The 23749-nt window shown below is 35.4% G+C and overlaps 1 protein-coding gene across 10 annotated transcripts in view; it reads left to right on the top strand.

Annotated features, from left to right (window-relative positions):
- LOC126776730 (AT-rich interactive domain-containing protein 2) overlaps positions 1-23749 on the top strand; it is a 29456-nt gene that overhangs the window by 1817 nt on the left and 3890 nt on the right. Inside the window, exons 4-34 of one of the 10 annotated variants that reach the window (XM_050499427.1) lie at positions 54-175; positions 339-548; positions 676-920; positions 1233-1414; positions 2368-2461; positions 2597-2758; positions 2975-3139; positions 3673-3783; positions 3859-4005; positions 4099-4268; positions 4485-4603; positions 4685-4767; positions 4857-4976; positions 6206-6286; positions 6356-6445; positions 6783-6813; positions 6899-6948; positions 7095-7577; positions 8280-8369; positions 9432-9530; positions 9971-10093; positions 13081-13183; positions 13692-13769; positions 14545-14645; positions 14795-14884; positions 16514-16615; positions 17016-17408; positions 17563-17670; positions 17887-17987; positions 18583-18745; positions 19356-19502. In XM_050499427.1, the coding sequence (XP_050355384.1) occupies positions 54-175; positions 339-548; positions 676-920; positions 1233-1414; positions 2368-2461; positions 2597-2758; positions 2975-3139; positions 3673-3783; positions 3859-4005; positions 4099-4268; positions 4485-4603; positions 4685-4767; positions 4857-4976; positions 6206-6286; positions 6356-6445; positions 6783-6813; positions 6899-6948; positions 7095-7577; positions 8280-8369; positions 9432-9530; positions 9971-10093; positions 13081-13183; positions 13692-13769; positions 14545-14645; positions 14795-14884; positions 16514-16615; positions 17016-17408; positions 17563-17670; positions 17887-17987; positions 18583-18745; positions 19356-19502 (4363 nt within the window). The remainder of the gene's footprint in view (positions 1-53; positions 176-338; positions 549-675; positions 921-1232; positions 1415-2367; positions 2462-2596; positions 2759-2974; positions 3140-3672; positions 3784-3858; positions 4006-4098; positions 4269-4484; positions 4604-4684; positions 4768-4856; positions 4977-6205; positions 6287-6355; positions 6446-6782; positions 6814-6898; positions 6949-7094; positions 7578-8279; positions 8370-9431; positions 9531-9970; positions 10094-13080; positions 13184-13691; positions 13770-14544; positions 14646-14794; positions 14885-16513; positions 16616-17015; positions 17409-17562; positions 17671-17886; positions 17988-18582; positions 18746-19355; positions 19503-23749) is intronic. The other 9 variants (XM_050499431.1, XM_050499430.1, XM_050499428.1 and 6 more) reach the window with 9 other exon arrangements.

Genomic DNA, 23749 nt, shown 5'->3' on the forward strand with positions numbered 1-23749 from the left:
AAAATTATCAATGAAATATAAAATAAATTTTATAATGGCATAATAATTTGCAGGTATGAACGAGCCAAGGGCCCTCCAGGACGGGATGATGACAATGACCTCGATGAGGATCCTAGAAGAGGAAGAGGTGGTGGTATGCCAAGAATTTCGTTTGGCAGTGGCACATATATTTCAGGTATAGCACATTTGTGTTTAAAATTCATGTCATGCTTGATGGTGAGGAAGAACATTGGGATGAAACAGGCATGTTTCGGATGATGTTAGATTTCATCAAAAGTAAAGGAAGTCTTCGTCCAGTAGATCATTTAAAGATCGTTATTTTACTTACTTTTTTCCAGCATCTGGTGAGCCATTACGAACTGGCAACCGCGTGGCTGGTCCTTCGGAGCGGCTTACCTTATCTCTACTATCACCTATGCCCAATGAACAAGACTTTGCTGTCAATGTTTGCACAGTATTAGCAGCCGATCATTCCAACCGTTTACCTTTGAGCACAACACACCACATATTGGATTTTTTGCTGGCCCATGCGGGTGTTTATAATCATTGTAAGTATTATCGAATTTATATTTGAACCCTATAATTTATTATATATTTGAACCCTATAATATATATATATATACCCTATAATTTATTTTAGTATAATTTGTTTTTATTATCTGATTTTAATTTTAGCAAGTCTCCGAGACACAATCGGTCGATCATACTATGAAGCCCGTGGACGCTATCCTCACGAGTTTTGGCAGATGAGAGCAGGCGGTGGCGGTGCTAAAGAGTTAGCCGATGAGACCAAATTCATGCAGCCCGGATTAGAGCAACCAGAACTGATGGTTCAGGCACTTGCTGCTCACAATACCTTGACAGACTGTTTAATGCAGGATGGAGAAGAGGAAGACAGCTTAGAGAAGATTATAGAGGATGTGAGTTTTAAAAATATTTTTTTTATTTGTTCACAGACTTTTCCATTTGTGCCTTAGGGAGTCTCTGTTTTTAAGCATTCTTCATGATATTTTGATTTGATCTTGGCTTTAAACATTTTATATACGGTGTATACGGTGATTTATATGCTACACTACTATCATCGTCTTAATAATTTACCCGTGAAACCTAATACAAAAATAAAAAGATATGCCTATAAAATTTTGGAAAATCTGCTTAGTTTTACTTTCTAAATACATCGGAAACAACAAACTGGTTGATGTTAAGCAAGTTATTAATAACGCTTTCAACAGGATATTCATGAAGATTGGGTTACGGAGCCATCGGAAGAGGACCAACTCTTCGCTCCAGAACTCACCGGTGGAGCTGGTTGTGTGTATACGCAGAGAGTACTACAGATTGCGTCTATTGTACGATCACTTTCCTTTCACGAGGAAAATGTTCAATATTTGGCAAGAAATACAACTCTAATTCGGTAAGTAATTCCTGTCTTCTTTGGTCTGGTGGTTAGGTATAAGGCCGCAAATCGCGAGGTCCTGAGTTCAAACCTCCAGGTCGGGCCTTTAAAAAGTTATTAGGTTTTTCTGACGAAAATTTCTCAGTAGCAACCCTGAGCACGTAAAGCCGCTGGTCCTGCGTCTGAACTTTTGCCGGTCGTGTTGGATTATGAGAGTGTACCTGTGTTTGTGCACACACTTGTGCAGTATAATATGTCCTGCGCAGTTTGTTAATCTATCTTGGGGCCGCCGTGGACGAAATCAGTAAGGAGGACATGATCATCAATTCTTGAATATTAGTCTAATAAAATCAGGTATGGATATCTACGATCGTCTCTAAACCAAAGAGTGGTTTGATGTTTTACAGAATTGAAAATGCATATTTTATAAGGGATTGTCTTCTTAGGGTCCGTTCACACAGACCGGCTCGGAGAGGAGAGCAGCATTTTTATCACGTTGGAAACAGTGTTTTGAGTGATTGTAGTAAAGTTTATTTTTGCATTTGCACCTTTTTTGTCATTAAAAATGCCTGAACGCGCTTCGTGTGAAGTAATAAAAGGAGCCGACCGGCTCCGCTTGCGTGCTCTTTCTCGCTCGCGCAGCCGATCGGCTCTGATTGCCAACCGCACCCGCTTTCAGATCTCTTCCAGCCGGTCGATGTGAAATAGTTGGCGGCTCCGCTCCGGCCAATTCCAAGCGTATACGACCCGGTCTGTGTGAAAAGAAAAAAGCAGGCCGATGCTCTCCGAGCCGGTCTGTGTGAACGGACCCTTATGACACAAATCCTAGAATAATTTTTAAACACAAATTTAGGCTTATATGAAACATTTAGTTAATATAAATTTTAATCTACCAAAAGGTCGTTGATTTTCTTTTTCGGCAGATCAGACCTCGATTCGAATTCTTTGAATAGCTATTATTTTTGTTACAGTTTCCTTTTACTTTGTGCTAACTGCTGGGTTGGTACTTTGAGGCAAAGTGGTCTGGATACATTAGGAAATGTCTCAACAGAATTGATTATAAAGGTAATACTGACAAGAAAGTGATTTATATAACTTTCCTTATTTATAATAAATAATAATTTAATAGTGTATGTTTTTAACGACTTTTTTTACAGTAGATTATTGATTTTTTTAAATATATTTAATATTTTGCTGTAGGATCCTGCCACTTGCCTCATATCTCGGCATGTGCTGTCAACTATACAGTCGGCGCTCGTGTCACAAGATCGTGCGCGAGTGCTGGCGGCTCTAGAGCTGCTCAATAAGTTAGCACAGAACGAGGCCAACGAGGAGGCTTTACTGAAAGCACTTGAATCGAAGGTACTGAACATTTGGTTAAAATTTACTCACTATATTTTTGGTAGGTTTTATGAAGTGCCTCACATTTAATTCAAACGTCCAACGTAACGAAAACAGCTCATTATTTCTATAAAGCTTACCACTAATAATAATGTTCGGATTGAATGTCAGCTATGGAGGCCTCTCTTATAGGAGGCTAGGCATGTGTAGGAGATATAATAGTGAACGTGTACACAGGTGTACAGCGACGTGTGCGCGCTGCTGTCCCTGCGCGACATCATGGTGCTGGTGTGCACGCTGGAGTGCGTGTACGCGCTCACGTCGCTGGGCGACCGCGCGTGCGAGGCCGTGGCGCGCGTGCCCGGCCTGGCGCACACGCTCGTCGCGCTCGTCACCGTCGAGGTCAGTCCGCCGAGCTACCGTTGTTTTATATATATCATTCGATAAGGTTGTTTTTTCAGTGGTGCTTGCCCGGGTTTGAACCCACGATCATCGGTTAAGATTTACGCGTTCTTACCACTGGGCCATCTCGGCTTTACGGGGCTTATTTCATGTGCTTAATTTGTGATTATAATTCATCTCGTGCTTTACGGTGAAGGAAAACATCGTAAGGAAACCAAGGAATATCAGTGAAATTAGACACTAATTAATTAAATTTAATTAATTAATTTCAGTGTTCAATTTCACTGAAATTCTGTCACATGTGTATTCTACCAACCTATACCTTCATACCTTCTCCTCAAAAAGGGAGAGGAGGACTTTAGCCCAGCTGTGGGACATTCACAGTCTGTTACGGTAAGTTTGTTAATAAAGTTACGTCATTTGTCCTTATTCATTTTCAAACCGGAGCAAAACAATACTCCCGAAGAGCTGCCCGTTGGTGAAAATGCCTTACTAATCAGAACGAAACTGGAGCGATGGTCGTGTGTCCGCAGGCGCAGAGCTACGGGCCGCGCGCGTGCATCCTGATGCGCGTGGTGGAGACGGTGAGCGGGCCGGGCGCGCTGGCGGCCGGCGACGCCGAGCGCGCGCACGTCGCGCCGCAGGTGGGCGACTGCTCCGAACGGTCCCACACTAGCTGACTGTTGTGTACCGAGTATTCAAATATCTCGCCGTTGCAGACCCCACAGAACCAGCCAGCGAAACCGTCGGAGCCCCTGCAGACGTCGGTCAGCCCGGCGCCCGCGCCTGCGCCTCCTGCCCCCACCCCCGCTCCCGTCCCCATGTCGTCGCTGCAGCAGTCGCATCTGCAGCAGAGGACTGTGCAGGCACGTGTCAATATGTTATAAGCATGAACCTCTGATAATTGTCCAGGTCGTATGTAACTTATAATGGGTCAATGTCCTCTATTTCGTCCATAGGAAAACGAGCACTTCGCGCAGGCGTGGCTGCGAGCGACGTACGAGCCGCTGCCGGGTAGCGACAACAGCGCATGTGACGCCGCAGAGCTGTACCGACAGTACCTCGCGTGCTGCACCAAGCTTTCGCGCAAGGGAGTTATCGCGCCCGCGCACTTCCCGCGTCTCGTCCGGTGAGTGCGAGCGAGACGGAGCCGTCGCGACCGTACCTCGCGTGCTGTACCGAGTTACTGCGAGCAATATGATCATCTATTGGAATCTCAAGATATTTTATTAACACGTGACTGGCAATGAATGCCAATGAAGGTCTCCTAGAACAGTGTGGCTGCATCAATCTCGGTGTAATTTATCATATCTTATATACCTAATTAACAATATTTTTTATTCAGGACGGTTTTCGGAGGCACAGTCGGCCCAAACACCATTAGCAATGCGTCTGGGGAAACGCAACATGTATACATCGGTATACGAGCGAAAAATTTGCCGAATAGAACTAATCCTCCTGTCGGTATGTACAAGTCTATTCTGCGTATGCCAATATTTATAGTAAATATATTGTAACTAAACTGTAATTCGTTCCAACAATCAGGACCTTCTTCGCCAATCCTGAAAGCCCAGCTGACTAATAAAACGGCTGTAGTTGAAACGAAACCACCAGCGGTGCAAACTCAGGTATTCTATCCTCATAAATTCTATTCTATTTATGTTTATATATGTATTCAAATGTATTTGTTAACGCCTTTGAAATTGTTGTATACCAGACCCCGGCTGCGCCCACACACCCGCAGCTGTCTCAGGCGCTGGAGGGCGCCAGCAACACGTCGCTCATCAAGCACCTGCTGGCGCATAAAGTAAGCCCGCCCGCGCACGCGCACGCGCAAGTAAGTCCCACTACACTAACAACACTAACCCGGCCCCCCCCTCCCGGCCGCCTGACCACGTAGCCTACTAGTCTAGTACTTAGCTATAGGTTAAAGGATTTTAATTTTGGCGAAGGCAATAAAGTTTTGATAGTAATATTAATATTCTTTTCATTTTATTGAGTTCTTTGAGTATTAGAATTTAATTTGACGATACGATTAAGAATGGATTGTTTTGCAAAAGACCTAAAATATTTATTGTGGTCTGTATCTTATTTTATTCTCACCGCAATTCAAATAATTATTATCGATTAACAATAGGAAAAAATTATATTTGTCATTCAAGAGTAGAATTGGTACGCTTGTGCTATCTCAAGCCATTTGAAATACTATTGAATCAAATAATAACTACTCTAAAAAAATGTTTGATAATTTAAGCAGGTACAATAATCAACATTGTCTACTGATATCCAATGTCTGGTAAAAGAAACTTATGTAGTGTTTTTTTTTTTTTACTTATAAAGAAATTAACAAAGTGCATGTAAAAAATGTATCGATATAAAAAGTAGTGGCAAATCGTAGCGAAGCATGTCGAAATAATTTTAAACTAACATGATTTGTTATAACCAAAGATGATTGGCATGCATAGACAAAGCTTATCGAAGCATGAGAGAATAATGTAACGTTTGAACTAAATTTTTATTTAATTCAATGCAGTGAGATTAATATTCGGTCTTACAGACTACGGTAGAGACGGTTAATCGAAAGTTAAATTATTTATATTGGGTAAAGATTGAGAATTACGGATAGCTTTTAATAATGAATATATAAATATATTATAAATAAGAGTGATATATAACATATGATATGCATACATAGCTAGACTTAGAGTATCGCTTTTCAAATTGGATGCTATTAGTTAGAAATGAAACAAAATAAAAATATATGTTTAAAAAAAAAAGATATCATTTATACTTAAACCTCTATCCGTTTTGGTCAAAAGAGGTTTTCATATATCAATTGAAGAATTGGGCCACTGTGTTATGAATAAAGCATAAATATATTGTTAAATAAAAAAGTAATCCAACTCGATGAATATACATATATATGTATTATATAATCATACTCACGTCAAACTATTACTACGCAAAGATTTATTATCTGTGGTAAAATATATCGTAAGTACATAGATGTCTTAACGATCTTAACAAAATTTAAAAATGAAGAATAAAACACGATTATATATTCAGGTTGCCCAAAGACAACAGAGTCAACAACGAGTGGTACCAGCATCAACTGGGACTGTTGTTGTTCAACCTAATCAGACAACAGTAAGTATGTGCCTAATTATAGTACAAATGTATGTGTAATAGATGTTCATTTTACTTATCTAATTACAGAATATGGAGGTTGATCCTGAAGCTTTGATTAAATGTACAACAATAATACCGGGGGGTGTCGCCAATAATACTGGAGGTCAAGGCGAGAAGGTGACTTGTCTTCTACTAGAATTTATGTTGAGCTAATATTTGTATCCAAATTTTATGGTAAAATTTCGCAGTCGTTTTAATAAACGACTTGCTGATTTTTTAATTTTAATTATTGTAAATGTCATTAAAGTCATATGGCCTTATAAACGTTGTTTATCGGGTAATTACTTACACAATGCTGTGTCTTCTTCTTTGGAATATCAAATAAATATTAACAGAAACAGACAAAATCAGTGTTTAACTAAACAGTCGCTAGGCAATGATAAATAAAAAACCAAATAATTCTTCCAAAAACTCATCTTTAGTTAATTGATATTAATTTTGTTTATTCTTACAGATGGTCTTAAACGCCGGAGAAGAAGTTATGGGTAAATTAAAATATTTCGAGAAATCTATAAAATAATATTTAAGTGCTCTTACTTAAACTTAATTTAATGGCTGCCCTTTTTTCAGTGCAAAAAGATGAACCAGTTCAAATACAAATCGATGATCAGTTGACCATTGTGAGTATAATATTATAAATTTTTCATAATTATTATACTTTTTGATTTTTGTGTTCTTTTTTTAAATATTTTTGTTTAATTTCTATTAATTCCTTTTGAAGATATTATAGTACTTATGTAGAATCAATCTTTAAAATTCTCGACAGAAGAGCGCGCAAAATAAAATGCTAGCTGATCTTCTTGAGAAAAAATCGAACCCACCCGTCCAAGTCGTCCAAATGGGACAACAAATGACTGCACCCACTATACAAATAACTGAAACAGGACAAATCGTACAAGTTAAAGCCGAAAACAATCCTCTATTACAAATTAATTCGGAAAACACACAGCCGAGCGCTCCATTCTTCCAAATTAAAAACGAACAAGGTCAATTGATACAGATTAAAAACGATCAAGGGCAGATAATACAACTGAAAAGCGACCAATTGCAAGGCATGATACAGTTTAAGAACGATCAAGGGCAAATTGTACAGATAAAAAATGACGGACAAAGTATTGCACAGATGTTACAGCCGAGTGTTATTCAAGCTGTGAAAACGGATAAAGATCAAATCGTCGAAACAGTGGTGACGGATCATTCGTATACGGAACCGCCGACGAAGAAGCTGAAAGTCGAAGAAAAACCAGAGGTAAATGATTTTTTTTTTACTTTAATAGAAAAAAAAGTATGAGGTAAGGGTGTGTCGATATAGATAAAGACAAATATAATATCTAATATCTGTTTGAGGTTAATGGACTTCGATTGATCACCATGAAAGTTGGGACATGTATGGTATTCATGGAGAATGTTTTTGCACTACCCCCGTTGTTGTAACTCCCCACTAGATGGCGCTGTAGCACAACGACTTACTCGTTCAACCGATCGCCATGACAGTATAATATATATATATATATATATATATATACAGACAGGACAATGTGTGCTGGGTTTTTATAGTATTATATATTTAATTTAACATATATAGATAAACAACTACTGTAATATTTTTTTACAATTTATTATAGCTAATTTTGGTTTATATATATTCTAAGGTAATTAATGGTAAGGTAGTTAATTTTTTCAGTGATTATTTCGCTTTATGATTAAGGATAGACTTGCATTAATTTTTAAACAATTTGATGTAATTTTTAGCTTTAATTGAGGGTGACTGGAATATACCCATTATGATATGTGTATAAGATGCAATACTTTAAGTTATAACTATGAGATTTTATAGTACTTTGCTTCAAAGGTATATTGATGATATACATTCACAAATTTGTACAAATACATATAAACGTTTGTTCTTAGCGTGTAAGATATAGATATTAATATATAATTTGATCGTTAGAACAATTCTCCCCAAGAGAGTGTGTCTAAAACTGCCGCTAATCTGTACGCGGCTTTAGCGGCTTCCGCGTTAGAGGATGAAGATGATTTGGTAAGTTTATATAAATTTTATATAAATGAGCTACTGACACGATAATTAAGAATATAATTCTATAATCTTATATTATATTTTATCCTTATAATATATTTACGTATACATTTATGTTTGTATATGTGTTCGAGATTTATAGACTTGTCTAATGCTCTTGCTAGTATATATAGTATACATAGATAGATCGTTGTTTGAATATTATTATTATTATATATTTTTTTAATGAAATATCGTGTCAGTAGTTCGTCAATTATGTTATTTGAAAGCAGTCGTATTATGTTAATAAAGTAATTCGTTGAATTTCTTTCATGTCTGTACCCAAAGCGGGCCCGAGGGATTATATTGGCAGGAACGTTGACTGCTAAGGTTTTTACATAATTATAGATAGGAATAGACAAAATATTAGTCACTGAAGTGTGACGGGCGCTGGCGCTACACCAACTTGTAGGCAGCGTAGAGTATGCGTGCACATTTTGAGCTAAACTAAAAGTAACCTAAAAAAGAATTATGTTTTCAAAACAAAGCTTTTATTTGGCGTCAATTTTGATATATTATTTATACATTACATTTTCGTTAATCGATTGTCTAGAACTGGTTTGATCCAGTTTCAAAATTTGCTCCCCATATATCAAGCCATCACAATTGGAGTTAAATAAAAGCTTGTTACAAGAGCTAGCGTAGTGTAGTCATCAAGAAATACGCCTCTAGTAGGCAGATGTTGAGCCGTATGAGGTATGAGATATATTCTCTTGAATTGTATTTAAATATAATTAGATATTGGATTTCATTCTATTGTATTAATATTATGCCCCTTGATTACACTCGCTTCGTAGTTATCGTTTCATAAATATTTCGAAATTGTAATTATTATTTCATTTGTAATTGGATTGGTAAGTAAAACTCATCATTGGTAAGATAATTTATAGTGAATCGTATATCGTAATAATTAAGCGCACTTCTGGGTATGCAGTGTACTTATCTGCATAATTTATAATTAATTAATTATAAACTGTTTTACGGTATCAAATAAGTCAATGGTACAATATTGTTCTACTAATGTAGCTCCCCCCAAAACAAGACACGTCGGAAGTAATACAGTCGTCGGTACTGGTCGCGGGCTCGACTGACCAATCTGTTATTATCCAAGAGCCGTTATTACAAGTAAGAGTTAATCGTTTTGTTTCAGTGCTTGGCGAGGTTATAATCAAATGCTTTGGATCTGTTTGGCTTTGCAAGTTGATAACACCAAAATGTATACACTTTTTTTTCTTTTTATTGATAACAGGAACTAACGAAATGTAATTTGTAAATGCTGTTTTAGTTTTGATTATTCGTTTTATATGACCGGTATGTCTAACGGTAATCGGGTCCTTATTATATATTTTATTTCAATATTAGACACCTCTTACCCTGGCTTAATTTGTAATACTTTTTGCGTTTCTTATTACAGCTGAGTGATTCTAACATCGTAACAACGCGAGGCATTCTTCTTAGCTCGTAGACTAACTCGGTGTTTGGGCGTTCGTATAGACTTCGCTAAATCAGACTAGCTAAATATGAGTAACATATATATTATTATTATTTAACACCCGTATCCTTAGGTCCAACAACCAACGATGCAAGTACAGCAACCAACGATCCAAGTGCAGCAATCGACGATCCAAGTGCAGCAACCAATGCAGGTCCAGCAGCCTACGTTGCAGATGCAAGCATCGACCATACAGGTACATACAATACAATAAATTGTATTTGTTTTATAGAATTCCTAAGAATGTAAATAGAGTAAGTTTATCTGATATTTATGTATTATATATATACAAGGTTACAGGGTAATATGTCACGATCCTTTTAAAGGGTTATAGTTCAGGACAATAGCTATCAAATGACCCCCAAAATGCTTATGCAAAAGTGTATCGTTTTCGAGTTATTAATTTTTTAATATTTTTTTTATTTAAAGGATGTTTAAGATTCTAAAATTCAATAAAAAAAAAATCAACGTATTTTCCCTATTTTTTTTTGTATTTCTTGCTAGGGTACATCGTAGTTAATAATAACCAGTTATAAAACAAAAACAATCTTCAAGCATTTTTAAATTACAGATCCAAAACTGTACAACTTTTCGATTTTTAATTTTGATTCTTTAAGTTACTCGCAATTTTTTTGTAAAAATCACTATGGCTCTTATCGTGCGGATCATTTTAAAAACATCTGCGTTTCCTTAGCTATCCATCGGTACATAAAAAGTACAGTAACAATCATAAACTCAGGAGAAAATTAGATAACAAAGAGACCAGGTAGGAAATTCTAAGAAATGCTATTGTTAAGAAATCAAATCTGGATCAAAGACAAAAGGACCTCAATGCAAAGTAGTTAAAGATTATTTTTAATAGGGGTAATAGGTAAAAAAGGAGAGATAAACCAGAGCTGTTTGTGGAATACTATTATCAATTCCTTTGAATTTACCGTCATTTTTTCTAATTTCCTTTTATCTCATTTCTTTTAGGAATAAGAGTAATAAAACCTTGTCGGGGTACATAATACTCACTGTACTTGCACTGCTCGTATAGTGTGGACGCGCTTTAGTGAATATTGATCTCTTAAATTTTTGAAAAAAACCGCTTCGTTTACTGGACTCTGTTTCTTACAACTTCGTGACTCGGCTAGCTAAAAGGAATTTGTGATTTGTGTTTATGATAACTTGGCGCGTAAAAAGGACTATTATGGCTGCAGAACAATATTCTTCTCGTCGTCCGTACTCTAATGAGGAATACGCTGACATCTTATTTTGCTATGGATATTGTAACGGTGACGCCGCAGCTGCTCGTCGTGAGTATAATCGTCGATTTCCGGATCGCCGGACACCTGACAATAGTGTCTTTATTGGTGTGTATCCATAGCAAAATAAGATGTCAGCGTATTCCTCATTAGAGTACGGACGACGAGAAGAATTTTGTTCTGCAGCCATAATAGTCCTTTTTACGCGCCAAGTTATCATAAACACAAATCACAAATTCCTTTTAGCTAGCCGAGTCACGAAGTTGTAAGAAACAGAGTCCAGTAAAGGAAGCGGTTTTTTTCAAAAATTTAAGAGATCAATATTCACTAAAGCGCGTCCACACTATACGAGCAGTGCAAGTACAGTGAGTATTATGTACCCCGACAAGGTTTTATTACTCTTATTCGTAAAAGAAATGAGATAAAAGGAAATTAGAAAAAATGACGGTAAATTCAAAGGAATTGATAATAGTATTCCACAAACAGCTCTGGTTTATCTCTCCTTTTTTACCTATTACCCCTATTAAAAATAATCTTTAACTACTTTGCATTGAGGTCCTTTTGTCTTTGATCCAGATTTAATTTCTTAACAATAGCATTTCTTAGAATTTCCTACCTGGTCTCTTTGTTATCTAATTTTCTCCTGAGTTTATGATTGTTACTGTACTTTTTATGTACCGATGGATAGCTAAGGAAACGCAGATGTTTTTAAAATGATTCGCACGATAAGAGCCATAGTGATTTTTACAAAAAAATTGCGAGTAACTTAAAGAATCAAAATTAAAAATCGAAAAGTTGTACAGTTTTGGATCTGTAATTTAAAAATGCTTGAAGATTGTTTTTGTTTTATAACTGGTTATTATTAACTAGGATGTACCCTAGTAAGAAATACAAAAAAAAATAGGGAAAATACGTTGATTTTTTTTTATTGAATTTTAGAATCTTAAACATCCTTTAAATAAAAAAAAATATTAAAAAATTAATAACTCGAAAACGATACACTTTTGCATAAGCATTTTGGGGGTCATTTGATAGCTATTGTCCTGAACTATAACCCTTTAAAAGGATCGTGACATATTACCCTGTAACCCTGTATAATAGCTATATAAGCATAAGTCAAGTAATAGCCTGTAAATGTTCCACTGTCGGGCAAAGGTTTAGTACTTATTCCATCACGCTGTTCCAATGACGGTTAGTAAATACACGTGTGGCAGAATTTCATTCGACACATGGAGTTCCATCCTGACATATCCTTTACCCTCCCAGCATTTGATGTTATAAGTACAAATAAAGTACATGGGATCTCAGTTTTGGTTTTAAACGCAATCTTTGGTTAGGATTCATAAAGTTAACGTTTTCGAACCGGGTATAATAGACATAAATAAACTTGATACTTAAATTGAACTAATTAGAACGCGTGAATCTTAATCGATGATCTAGGGTTCAACCCCGGGCAAGCAACACTGAATTTTTATGTGGGTTTTAGTATTTGTGTTTATAATTCATTTCGTACTTGACAGTGAAGGAAAACATCGTGAGGAAACTTGCATGTGTCTAATTTCATTGAAATTATGCCACATGTGTGTTCTACTATCCCGCATTGGAGCAGCGTTGTGGAATAAACTCCAAAGCTTCTCCTGAAAAAAAGGGAGGCCTCCTGCCTTAGCCCAGCAATGGGACATTAACAGACTGTTACTGTACTGTACTTAAATAAAAATAACTTAAATAAAATCACCGTATATATATATATATATATATATATATATATATATATATATATATATATATATATATATATATACGGTGATTTTTGCCGTTTCTTTGTAAAATCTATATCTTCTGAACTGGTAGCTTTGAATTTTTTTTGTAATTGTAATTTATTTTGTAAAATGACTATTTAGATGCTTTTAATTTATTGATGTAATTTTATAATTAGGTTCAGCAACCAACTTTGCAAGTTCAACAACCGATGCTCCAAGTTCAACCAATGGATGTCCAAAATATCATTGCTTCTCAATCAGGACAATTAATATTACAAGGTAATAGAAATAAATAGCTTTTTAATTCAGATAGTATATTTTAGTTATTAATTTTCTACATAGGAGTTTATGTTATGACTCTTACTTTTAAAAGACGTTTGGTTTGAATATCTCAATTTTGAAGGTGTGTTCGATAGAATTTTGGAATAATGTCTCGGTTATGTGGAAATAGCAACACGGATGTATTCAATTTTTGAAAAGAGGTCGTTTCCTCTTAAAGTTTTGGGTCATTTCGTTATACTGCTCGGTGGTGTTGGTTGGTGAATAAACGATAATCTTACTTTATATATATATCGATCCAGAATATTTTATCTATAATTAAATATAATGTGTTTATATAAAGAAAAAAAGAAATGATAATATCGTTATTTAATAATATGGTACCTTTTGACTGTAACAGATGTCAATTTCTGTGTTTGCAATTGTTGGACAGTTACACAATAAAGTATAAATTCTTGTTGGCACTTATAGGTCGCAGTCAAATAATTAATGATTGTTCTTCTTATAGAAAAGCCTGTTACATCTCAGACGACACAGTTCATGCAACAGCCGATGCAGATTATTGCAACACCAGGTACATCACAAGGTACAAACATTGCTTTAATATTGTGCACGAGTGTGTGGGCAAACACAAGTGCATCCGTAATCCGATGGGACGGAAATCGAACACGACCTGAAAGAGTTCTGGCCTAAGTCAGGACCAAGGGATCTTCAGCGTTATAAACTAGCCAGGCCGTTACAAAATAATATTAGCCCAACGAATATGAATGTAAGCTGAGATGACATAATGGTTAGAACGCGTGAATCTTAACCGATGATCGTGGGTTCAAACCCGGGCAAGCACCACTGAATTTTCATGTGCTTAATTTGTGTTTATAATTCGTCTCGTGCTTGACGGTGAAGGAAAACATCGTGAGGAAACCTGCATGTGTCTAATTTAATTGAAATTCTACCAACCCGCATTGGTGGAATAAGCTCCAAACCTTCTCCTCAAAAGGGAGAGGAGTCCTTAGCCCAGCAGTGGGACATTAACAGGCTGTTACTGAATATGAATGTAATGTAATGAATGTACCTCAAAAATGCCAAACGCCAAAATTGGATTGATCTAAATAGATTTAGATTATTTCATGAAAAGAGTGTTATAAATGTAACTCTGTATGTCCGTTACGCTTTCACTGCGAAGCCATTGAATCGACTTCAATGAAAGGTATGAAGCAAGCTTTAACATCCAGGAAGGACATAGGCTAATTTATTATATCTACCCGCCTCCCTATTACGTGGGCGAAGCTGCGGGCGAAAAATAGTATAGAATAAATATATGTGTATATGAAAATCTTATATAGTACGATCTTTTATTTCAGCTGGTCTTAGTTATATAGCACAGAATATATCCGGCAATATGATGCAAAAGACAATAATAATAGTACAAGGTCCCACTGGAGGCGGACCCCTCACACTTACGGTATATATATTTTTTTATTCAATTTTAAAACGTATTATACCTTTGTAGTTTAATACAGACTGAAAATTGTTTCGTGGAATACTAGCACTTTAATAATTCTATAATTCTGTTGATTAAAAATTATGTATGTTTAATAAAATTTATAAAAGGTAAACAACCCAGCTGGTCTTGACGAGGCGACGCTAAACACCCTTATTGCCCAAGCAACAGAGGCGATAACGCAACAGCAAATTATTCAGGTTATAACTTCTGGCCTAGCCTGACTAACTGCATAGTTCCTTCATTAACATTTTCGTTTCTGGGCATTCTTTTTTTTTTTTCTTTAAGCGTTACATCTTTTATTTTTTTTTTTAATATTTCGTTTTTAGTATAGGTCTTCGTTTCGTTTTTTCATCCGACATTAACTTTTTCATAAAAGTCTGCGCAACTAATTGGTTGATATGTGGGACTATTTTCGATATTCATTTCTAATTGGTCAAATTAAAAATGAATTTCTTTCTTGATGCTAAATCACGTATTTCTTGTACATTGTATTATTTGCGTATAAAATTATGGACACATTAATCGCGTTTTAAAATTAGCTGCCAATTAATTTATTTTCTAGCGAAAACATTATGTATTAAAGAACTAATTAGATTAAAACTCATACGACCGAAATTAATAATGTTATATAAAATTTCCTAAAACTGGAATGTAGAAAATTTTAACTTTATATTACGCAGTGTTGTGAGCCATTAAAATCAATCAACTGATTGACGTAACAATCCTTTTGAAGATGATATTTTTTCGTGTTCGTTCCTATATTAAGAGTATGAGATATGGGAGCCAGTGTAACTTAAAGCACGAGCTTCCAAGGCAAGCGGCGCACTGGCGATGTAAGCGATGGTTAATATTTCTGGTGGTGACCATCTACCATCAGGTGGCCTATTTATTCGCCTACCAATAGATATAAAAAATATTCTAATTGTCAATTTAGATAAAGCAATATATTTTTGGTTGATGTTTTTGTTTATAACATGAAAGAAACGCTTGAATGACAAAGCATTGACATATCAACATCTGTGTTTTGACAATATCATAAAGCTCAATTTCGTTTAAACTAAATTTTTAGATCGATCTGTCGATTGGTCGTAAAATCGATTTAAATACTGACTGTAGATATAATATTAATTTCGGCCGTTACGTTTGAGTTTTGGGTGCTATACAATTAAAAATTGTAAATAAACAAAAAATTGTATGACTTTTATTTCTCATAATTTAAATAAATATTCAATGCTATTATGACTAATCGCTATTTTTAGCTTCGAAGGTTTTACCAGCTAGTAATTTTACTTTTTTTTTTAATATGCTATTTGTCAAAGGCACTATGCTTATTAACCATAGATAATTTATCTAGCAACATTCACGATTACATACTATACACTTTATATATTATTCTTTGCACCTGTCGTGGTCAGCTCTTGATTACCAGTCAAGTGTCAATAATGTTGGAAAAGCAGGTAAAATAATAAGTCGAATTTAATATATAAAATGTATAATATACATCACGGAATTTTTAATGTTTCCATTATCATAATGAATGTATAAAATGTTATTTGATTATTTATAAGTATGATCGTCATGATGACAAGAAAAGGTTGTAAATAAGAAGGTTATATATGTATTATAAAATATACAGGTAAATGATCTAATGAAACAATGAGTAAAATATTTTTTAATATGTGATTTCCCGACTGAATTAAAATATACAAATATATTTTTGTCTATAACTAATTCAATATATAAAGTAAATTGAGTTTTGAGTTTTAAACTATAATCTGTAAAATGATGAAGTATACAAAAGGTTTTAAAATTTGAATGTTACGCAGAATTCGGGCGTGATACAGTCGACTCAAAGAGTGATAGTGAGTCAGCCAGCTCTCGTGAGCACTTCACAGCCCATAGCCGTTGTTAAGACCACAATAACACAGGTTCAATGCACGGCTTATGAAACTGCATGTTATATCGTAGACTGGAAGTCGTTGGAAAAATATTATAAATATATTAATTATATTTTAATTTGTTAATTTTACTATAATTATTAGAGTAGTAGTCTTTCTGTGTAGTGTTTTTCTTTTATTGTTAAACACGCGTTTAGATTTTATTTTAATATATATATATATATACATATACATGTTGATATAATAGCTATTTAAATTTTATACAGCATGCGTATTAGTGGGTTGGTTTCTTATTTACCGTGGTCGCTCACTTGGTTTTGGGCTTATTTTTATAGTAAATGTTTATATAATTTTGTGTAATTTTATAGCTAATGACATATAAAATGTGATAATGTATATGATGTTATAACGTTTATTAATTATTATTTAGAATGCCCCACAAATAACGCCGAGTCAGCAACCGATAATTACGACTCAACCGCAACCACACAAAGCTCAAATCGTGAACCAAGCACAGACGCAGCAGATTGTTGTCACGCAGAAGCAACCACCGGCACTTATAAGCACATCATCTGGCAACCCGATAGTGGGAACGAATCAGATAATACAAGGAAACCAGCAACTGTTGCAAGGCAACCAACAGATAATAGCGGTATCGAGCAACCAGCAGATAATAATGAACACGCCGATGAAGCAAGGTGTTGTACAGCACAGGGTTGTTCAGCAACCGCAGAGAAGTCAAATAACGACGGTAGCTATTTCTAACAATCAGACGTCAACGACGATGAGCGAAAGCAAAACTGTGCCTATTCAAAGCGGAGCGGTAAGTTCCTTAGGTTAAAAAAAAAAATGATGAAAAAAATTGCTTTGTTATTTTGTAATGGTGTTTTACCAGCTCGTCTCTCTTAGACTAGAAATGTATTTATTTTCACTTTTCTTCTAGAATGTTCCATTACTGGATTTATTCCATATTTCAGAAAAGTCAGCAACCTATAATACGACAGGTTATAACGCGGCAACCGATCATGATGGGGAACACCAAGATAGGCGATAAAGAGGTGCTTGTCACGCAACCTGTAGCCGAGGTAACTGTGCAAAATTTTAGGACGGGACAGAAATTGACTAAAGGACATCAAGTTTTTAAACCTTCCTTAATGCGTCACAAAACTCCCTTCCTGCATTGATGTACGAAGCTGTTTAATTGATGTCAATCGATACGTTCCTAAAATTTTACATTTTGCATTTTTTTTTTATCGATTTATTAATGTTAATACAAGATTAACATATTTTTTCCTTATCAGAAACAACCAGTCCCTAAGAAGACGGTTACTCCACCGCCGCAGCCTCTCCCGCCAGGAGCCGAAGACACTCCGTGGATATGCCACTGGAGGGGATGCGGCAAGTAAGTATTATTTTAGTATAAACTTCTGTGAGTTTTTAATTTTAATAATAGTATTATCGTTTTTGGTGTTAAATCCATTGAATACAATTAGTTATTCAAGTGTTAGTATTGTAATATTTTTATAATTTAATAAACTTCGCACGAGTAGATTAAGGGTCTGCATAAAACCTTTTTATTGGTATACATATAATTCTATTTATTTACGCAGCGCACGCCATTATATAGTTTTCAATCGAATCGATTTTTTTCGAAGTCCTCAACAAACATTGTCTTTTAAAAAATGAATGAATTGTACAACTAAACCACCGCTCACAGACATTGTCTTACATCTCGCGCGAACGCGTTGCCAACGTCGAGAAGTAAACCGCTATGAACCGCTGGAAGTTGGCAGTTTGTATGTAAAGCCGTTGATCCTGCACCTGAACTCTTTCCTGTCGTGTCGGACTGCCGTCTCATCGGGTTACGAGGGTTAGGGAATACAGTGTGCACCTGTGTTTGCGCACACTAATATGTACTGCGCAGTCGGCGAATCTCTCTTGAGATTGGCCGCCGTGGCCGAAATCGGCCTGGAGGACTATATATAGCGGGTGCGCAGGTCGTTCGGCGGCGCGGGCGCGGTGTTCGCGCACGCGGCGCGCGCGCACTGCCCGGCGGGCGCGGGCGGCGAGGCGCCGTGCCAGTGGCTCGACTGCGACCGCGTGCCGCGCCGCACCTTCGCGCTGCTCAACCACCTCACCGACAAGCACTGCACGCCGCAGGTGAGCCCGCCTGCTACACAGGCACACGCCTCGCGCGAGTTGAGCGGCGTTGCCGACCTCTGAGAAGCATCGCTCCCTTGCACCATCTCTAAATGCCCCCGTTTCCCCTGACCTATTGAAATAAATAGAGAATACATTGATAATGTTATATAAAAAGAAAATAATGCAAGTTCTGCAAACTTGAAATTAACCTGATTAAATTAAACTGAAGAGTTAATTCCTAGAGGGAATTCTAAAAAATGTTCCCCCTGAAAAAACCTCTAAAAAATCCTGCCACAGAAAATAACCCATTTTATCTGACTCACTACGAAATTTAAGGAGAAAACCCCCAAGCTGGCAACACTGATGATAAAAGAATGAAAACAGCGCTGTCTATTGACAATAATCGGAATTCCATACAACTCGCAGCTATCGAATAAGTAAAAATAACTCACAATAGGCATACAGTGTTCGTAAGCAGATGACTTATTTATACGAAATGTTCTGACATTTTACTAAAAAATATCAATAAAAAAATAGCAGCAATATTAGATTATTTTACGCCAAATTTAAATTAGAAATGAGTTATCTTGTTTCAATTTCGTTTTATTGGAGCTGAAATTGTTCACAGGCGTTAAAAGCGATATACAACTCGCGTAGACATACAATTGCCGAATCGGAGGCGAGCAAGCCGGTTTCACTCGGATACCCCCCTAACGCAGCTCTGGCGGCACTTAACAAGCATTCCACGGACATGTTTAATCCACGAGAACTCATGGTAAGTTAGACCGTATATCTTACACCCTGACTAAAGTGTTCCTAACACTTCATTCGGGGTATAAGGCCGATTTTAGAGTAACAAAGCGAAGCAAAAAGTATCAATAGAAGTGTGTGATTGGTGTTTACTTTAAACCGCTCATCCAACAAAATGATTTTTACATAATTATATATTTCAATATGAAAAACTCGGTGTTTAATATTTTCACCGGGCATACATTTTTTAAATCTATTTATGGACTCGAATCCTGTTACATCTGAACTTGTTACTTATCGTTATTTATTTTATTATTATATATTAACAAAATTAATTTAAAATAAATTCAAATACCTTTAAAACTATTTAGCATACAAACATACATTTACATTAATTATAATATTAGTAAATTTATCCTTTGAGATTTGTTGTAGAAATTGCAATAATAACTTTTTTGTCCCTTTCTTGTTAACTGTTTTTTTTTTTTGTATAAATATATTTATTTGATTAAAATTCCATAGATATATCAATTTATATTGAAGTTTTCTATACAATATAAATGCTGGTTTTCAATAAATTTTTTGTATGTCATATTTTATTGGATGAGCGTATTTGCACTGATATTTTATATTTTATAGCGCACGGCTAACTTATGTCTTATGTTCATATCGTCTATATGAAGTATTATAAACATTATAATATTTGAATATGCTCGAGTTGCAAAAATTTTCGTAATTTAAAAAAATATATTTTAAAATTTTATTACATTTATATATTTAAATTATATGATTAAATGTATTTATATTTATATATCGTTGTCAAATTAGGTAACAAAAAAATAATCATATAGTTTTATTAAAAGCGTCGAGCGTGAACAAATCACAAGACTGAATTTTTAATTCGATTTTCAATTTTTAAGGACAATCGCTCCAAACGTGGCCGTATATTTTTTTTGTTGTTTTAATTTGATTGTTATCGTATATTTTTTTATTACAAGCTTTTATCACGTCACATGTTTGTAATTGATCGAATTTTGCATTAAAAACGATTGAATTGAATTTCGAATACTAATGAAAATATAATCTTGTATGATAAATTCTATTTGTTTTTATACTAAATAAAAGCTTGTTTTTTTTTTAAATTATAAATCACATTGAAATAATTAACAAACTAATGAATATTAATCTAATCTCAGTTCATTTATTGTATTCAAAAATGTTATATATATATATGTTGCCATAACAAAAAAATATGTTTCGGCATTAACCATATCGCATTAATAATAAATAATTATATATTATAATATGATATTACATATTGATAATAACACAATGTCTGAGTAATATGTAACCGATTTCAAAATGTATTTATTATATACGATAAAACCATAAAATTTAGGATTAGGTTTCCAGCTTTTGCCAATGAAAATTAAAAACATTTTTCTTACTTCCACTGGTAATTAACATCGTTTCTTTAATGATAAGGGTTACAACCTAAAAAAATGATAGCGACTTAACCTGACCAAATACATCTGAGAGTACACCTGATGAAAGCCCGTATACATAAACAATACTATACACTGTTTAAATTGAAGAAGTAATAGAGATTATCAATTGAAATTTATATTTTCTACGTGTTTTGTATAACTTACTAGATGTAACTAATTATAAAATTTTATTTCTCTTCTTCAACTTCAATTCATAATAATAATACAATTCATAATAGTAACAGTCTGTTAATGTCCCACTGCTGGGCTAAGGCCTCCTCTCCCTTTTTGAGGAGAAGGTTTCGAGCTTATTCCACCACGCTGCTCCAATGCGGGTTGGTAGAATACACTTGTGGCATAATTTCAATGAAATTAGACACATGCGGGTTTCCTCCGATGTTTTCCTTCATCGTCAATCACGAGACGAATTATAATCACAAATTAAGCACATGAAAATTCATTGGTGCTTGCCCGGGTTTGAACCTATGATCGTCGGTTAAGATTCAAGCGTTCTAACCACTAGGCTATCTCGGCTTAATGAATATCGTAAATTATTCAAGATTTCCAACCACCAATGATATCGCTTCAGTTCAATGTCATCAAACGTTGTCGATTTACTTTTCGTCCTCTTGTGATTGGAATATATGAGGACTCACCCTACATCCGAAGCCATATTATACTCCGCAATTTTAATTCATAAACAATACTTGAGTGATGGACGATGAATTATGCGTTCGTTAAAGTGATGTTTGGGTAAAGTAATTTGGCAGTTATGTTTCGCAATGCTTAGTGTAGAAGAAATACGTCGAAGTGATGAGAATGATTACAGCGGAAGAGGCATTTCATAATAATAAAGACGATATTTCAGAATCAATTTACCAAAATTTGAATAATCACACACTATTTAATATCCTAGAAATTCGCAATACGAATAATGTCACATCGCATGTGAGTGTTTGACGTAATGAGTATTGTTTGAAAATGAAACGGCTGAACAAACGATGAGTATCTTAATAATGAATTTAATAATGATTCCGTGATTCGACTATGTTACACAAATTTCAAATAAAAAAGGGCTTATAGTAACAGTTATGTAGTAAAATAATAAAAGAAAAATAAACATAATAACAAATGCAGTAAACAATTTACTGGTGGTAGAGCTATGTGCAAGCTCATCTGGGTAGGTACCACCAACTCATCAGATATTCTACCGCAAAATAGCAGTACTTGGTATTGTTGTGTTTCGGTTTAAAGGGTGAGTGAGTCAGTGTAATTACAGGCACAAGGGACACAACATCTTAGTTCCCAAGGTTGGTGGCGCATTGGTGATGTAAGCGATGGTTAACATTTCTCACAATGAAAATGTCTATGGGCGTTGGTGACCACTTACCATCAGGTGACCCATATGCTCGTCCGCCTTCCTATTCTATATAAAAAAAAAAAAACAATAGCTACTACTACTAAATAATATTACTCCAGCCGAAATTCTGCAGCAGCGGCTTATAAGTCTCTAGTCAATCAATCATGTTAATTTTGTAAGGGTTCAAATACACCTATCTTTATATTATTTTGAATAAAGAATTGAAATGCCAGTGTATCTATATAAATAATTGATTGACTGGCTGAGATATCAACGCACAACCCCCAATTTACTGGCACTAGACCATGAAAATTTGCATAACGTTTTTACAGTAGGCTTGCACTAAGAAAGAATTTTTGGATATTTTACCCCAAGTTAAATTTTAACGGGATGAAGGTTTGTATGAAAATCCTTCTTTTTTGAAGAAAGAGCTGTGTAAACTGTGGGTAAATGGGTGCGCTCGTTATAATATAAAATATTTTGAAATCGGTTACCATAATATGTCACACGTAACGTCACCCGTCACTAACTCGTCCTGTGTGCAGCACCGGGCCGATGTGAGTCGCACTCCGGACCTTATGGTGAGATTCCTTTGCCGTTGCTTGATAACGGGGCTCCGTTACTGGTATTCCATTAATTGTTAAAACATTTTAATGTATATCTAAGGGCGGGTTACACGTGAAGGTACAATGATGAAGACAATCTATACTGTGGTCGCGTCTGTTTTTTCGCTCAATTACGACATAGATATAATAGAGTAAACTTGTGTTTGCACATAATTGTGCATAATAATATATCCTGCGCAGTCGACATAATTATCAAAGATGACCTATTTTACCTTACCTTAAAGTCTCATACAGTACAGTAACAGCCTGTTAATATCCCACTAATGGGCTAAGAGCTCCTCTCCCTTTTGAGGAGAAGGTTTTTGGAGCTTATTCCTAAACATATACATACACATGATACACAAAACTGACGACTTTCAGTAACTGCAGCTCGTTTGTATTTCATGCTTCTCATTCATAGTCAAATTTGCTGACATCTGAAGTAAATGTTCACATTTATGTAGGATTTCTTCAAACTGAATATTTTGATCAGAAATATGTACTCAAATCAGTTTAAAATACCTTAAAACCATAGTATCTATTCGCCTAAATAATTTACACTTTATATAAACAAATTATAATATCATAGCTTTGCAAACAAACGTATGACATATACGTCATAATATTTTGGCGATATAATCGGACCACGGGTATTAGAAGATATGCTTTCAGAGCGTGGTATGACAAACTGATTTTATGTTCAATCGGCGCCGGAAGCCTGGTGGTAGGGCTTTGTGCGGGCCGGTCTGGGTGAGTACCACCCACTAATCAGATATTGTGCCGCTGACCAGCAATACTTTGTATTGTTGCGTTTCGGTTT

Source organism: Nymphalis io, chromosome 21 (genome assembly GCF_905147045.1).
Source record: "Nymphalis io chromosome 21, ilAglIoxx1.1, whole genome shotgun sequence".
NCBI classification, from domain to species: Eukaryota; Metazoa; Arthropoda; class Insecta; order Lepidoptera; family Nymphalidae; genus Nymphalis; species Nymphalis io.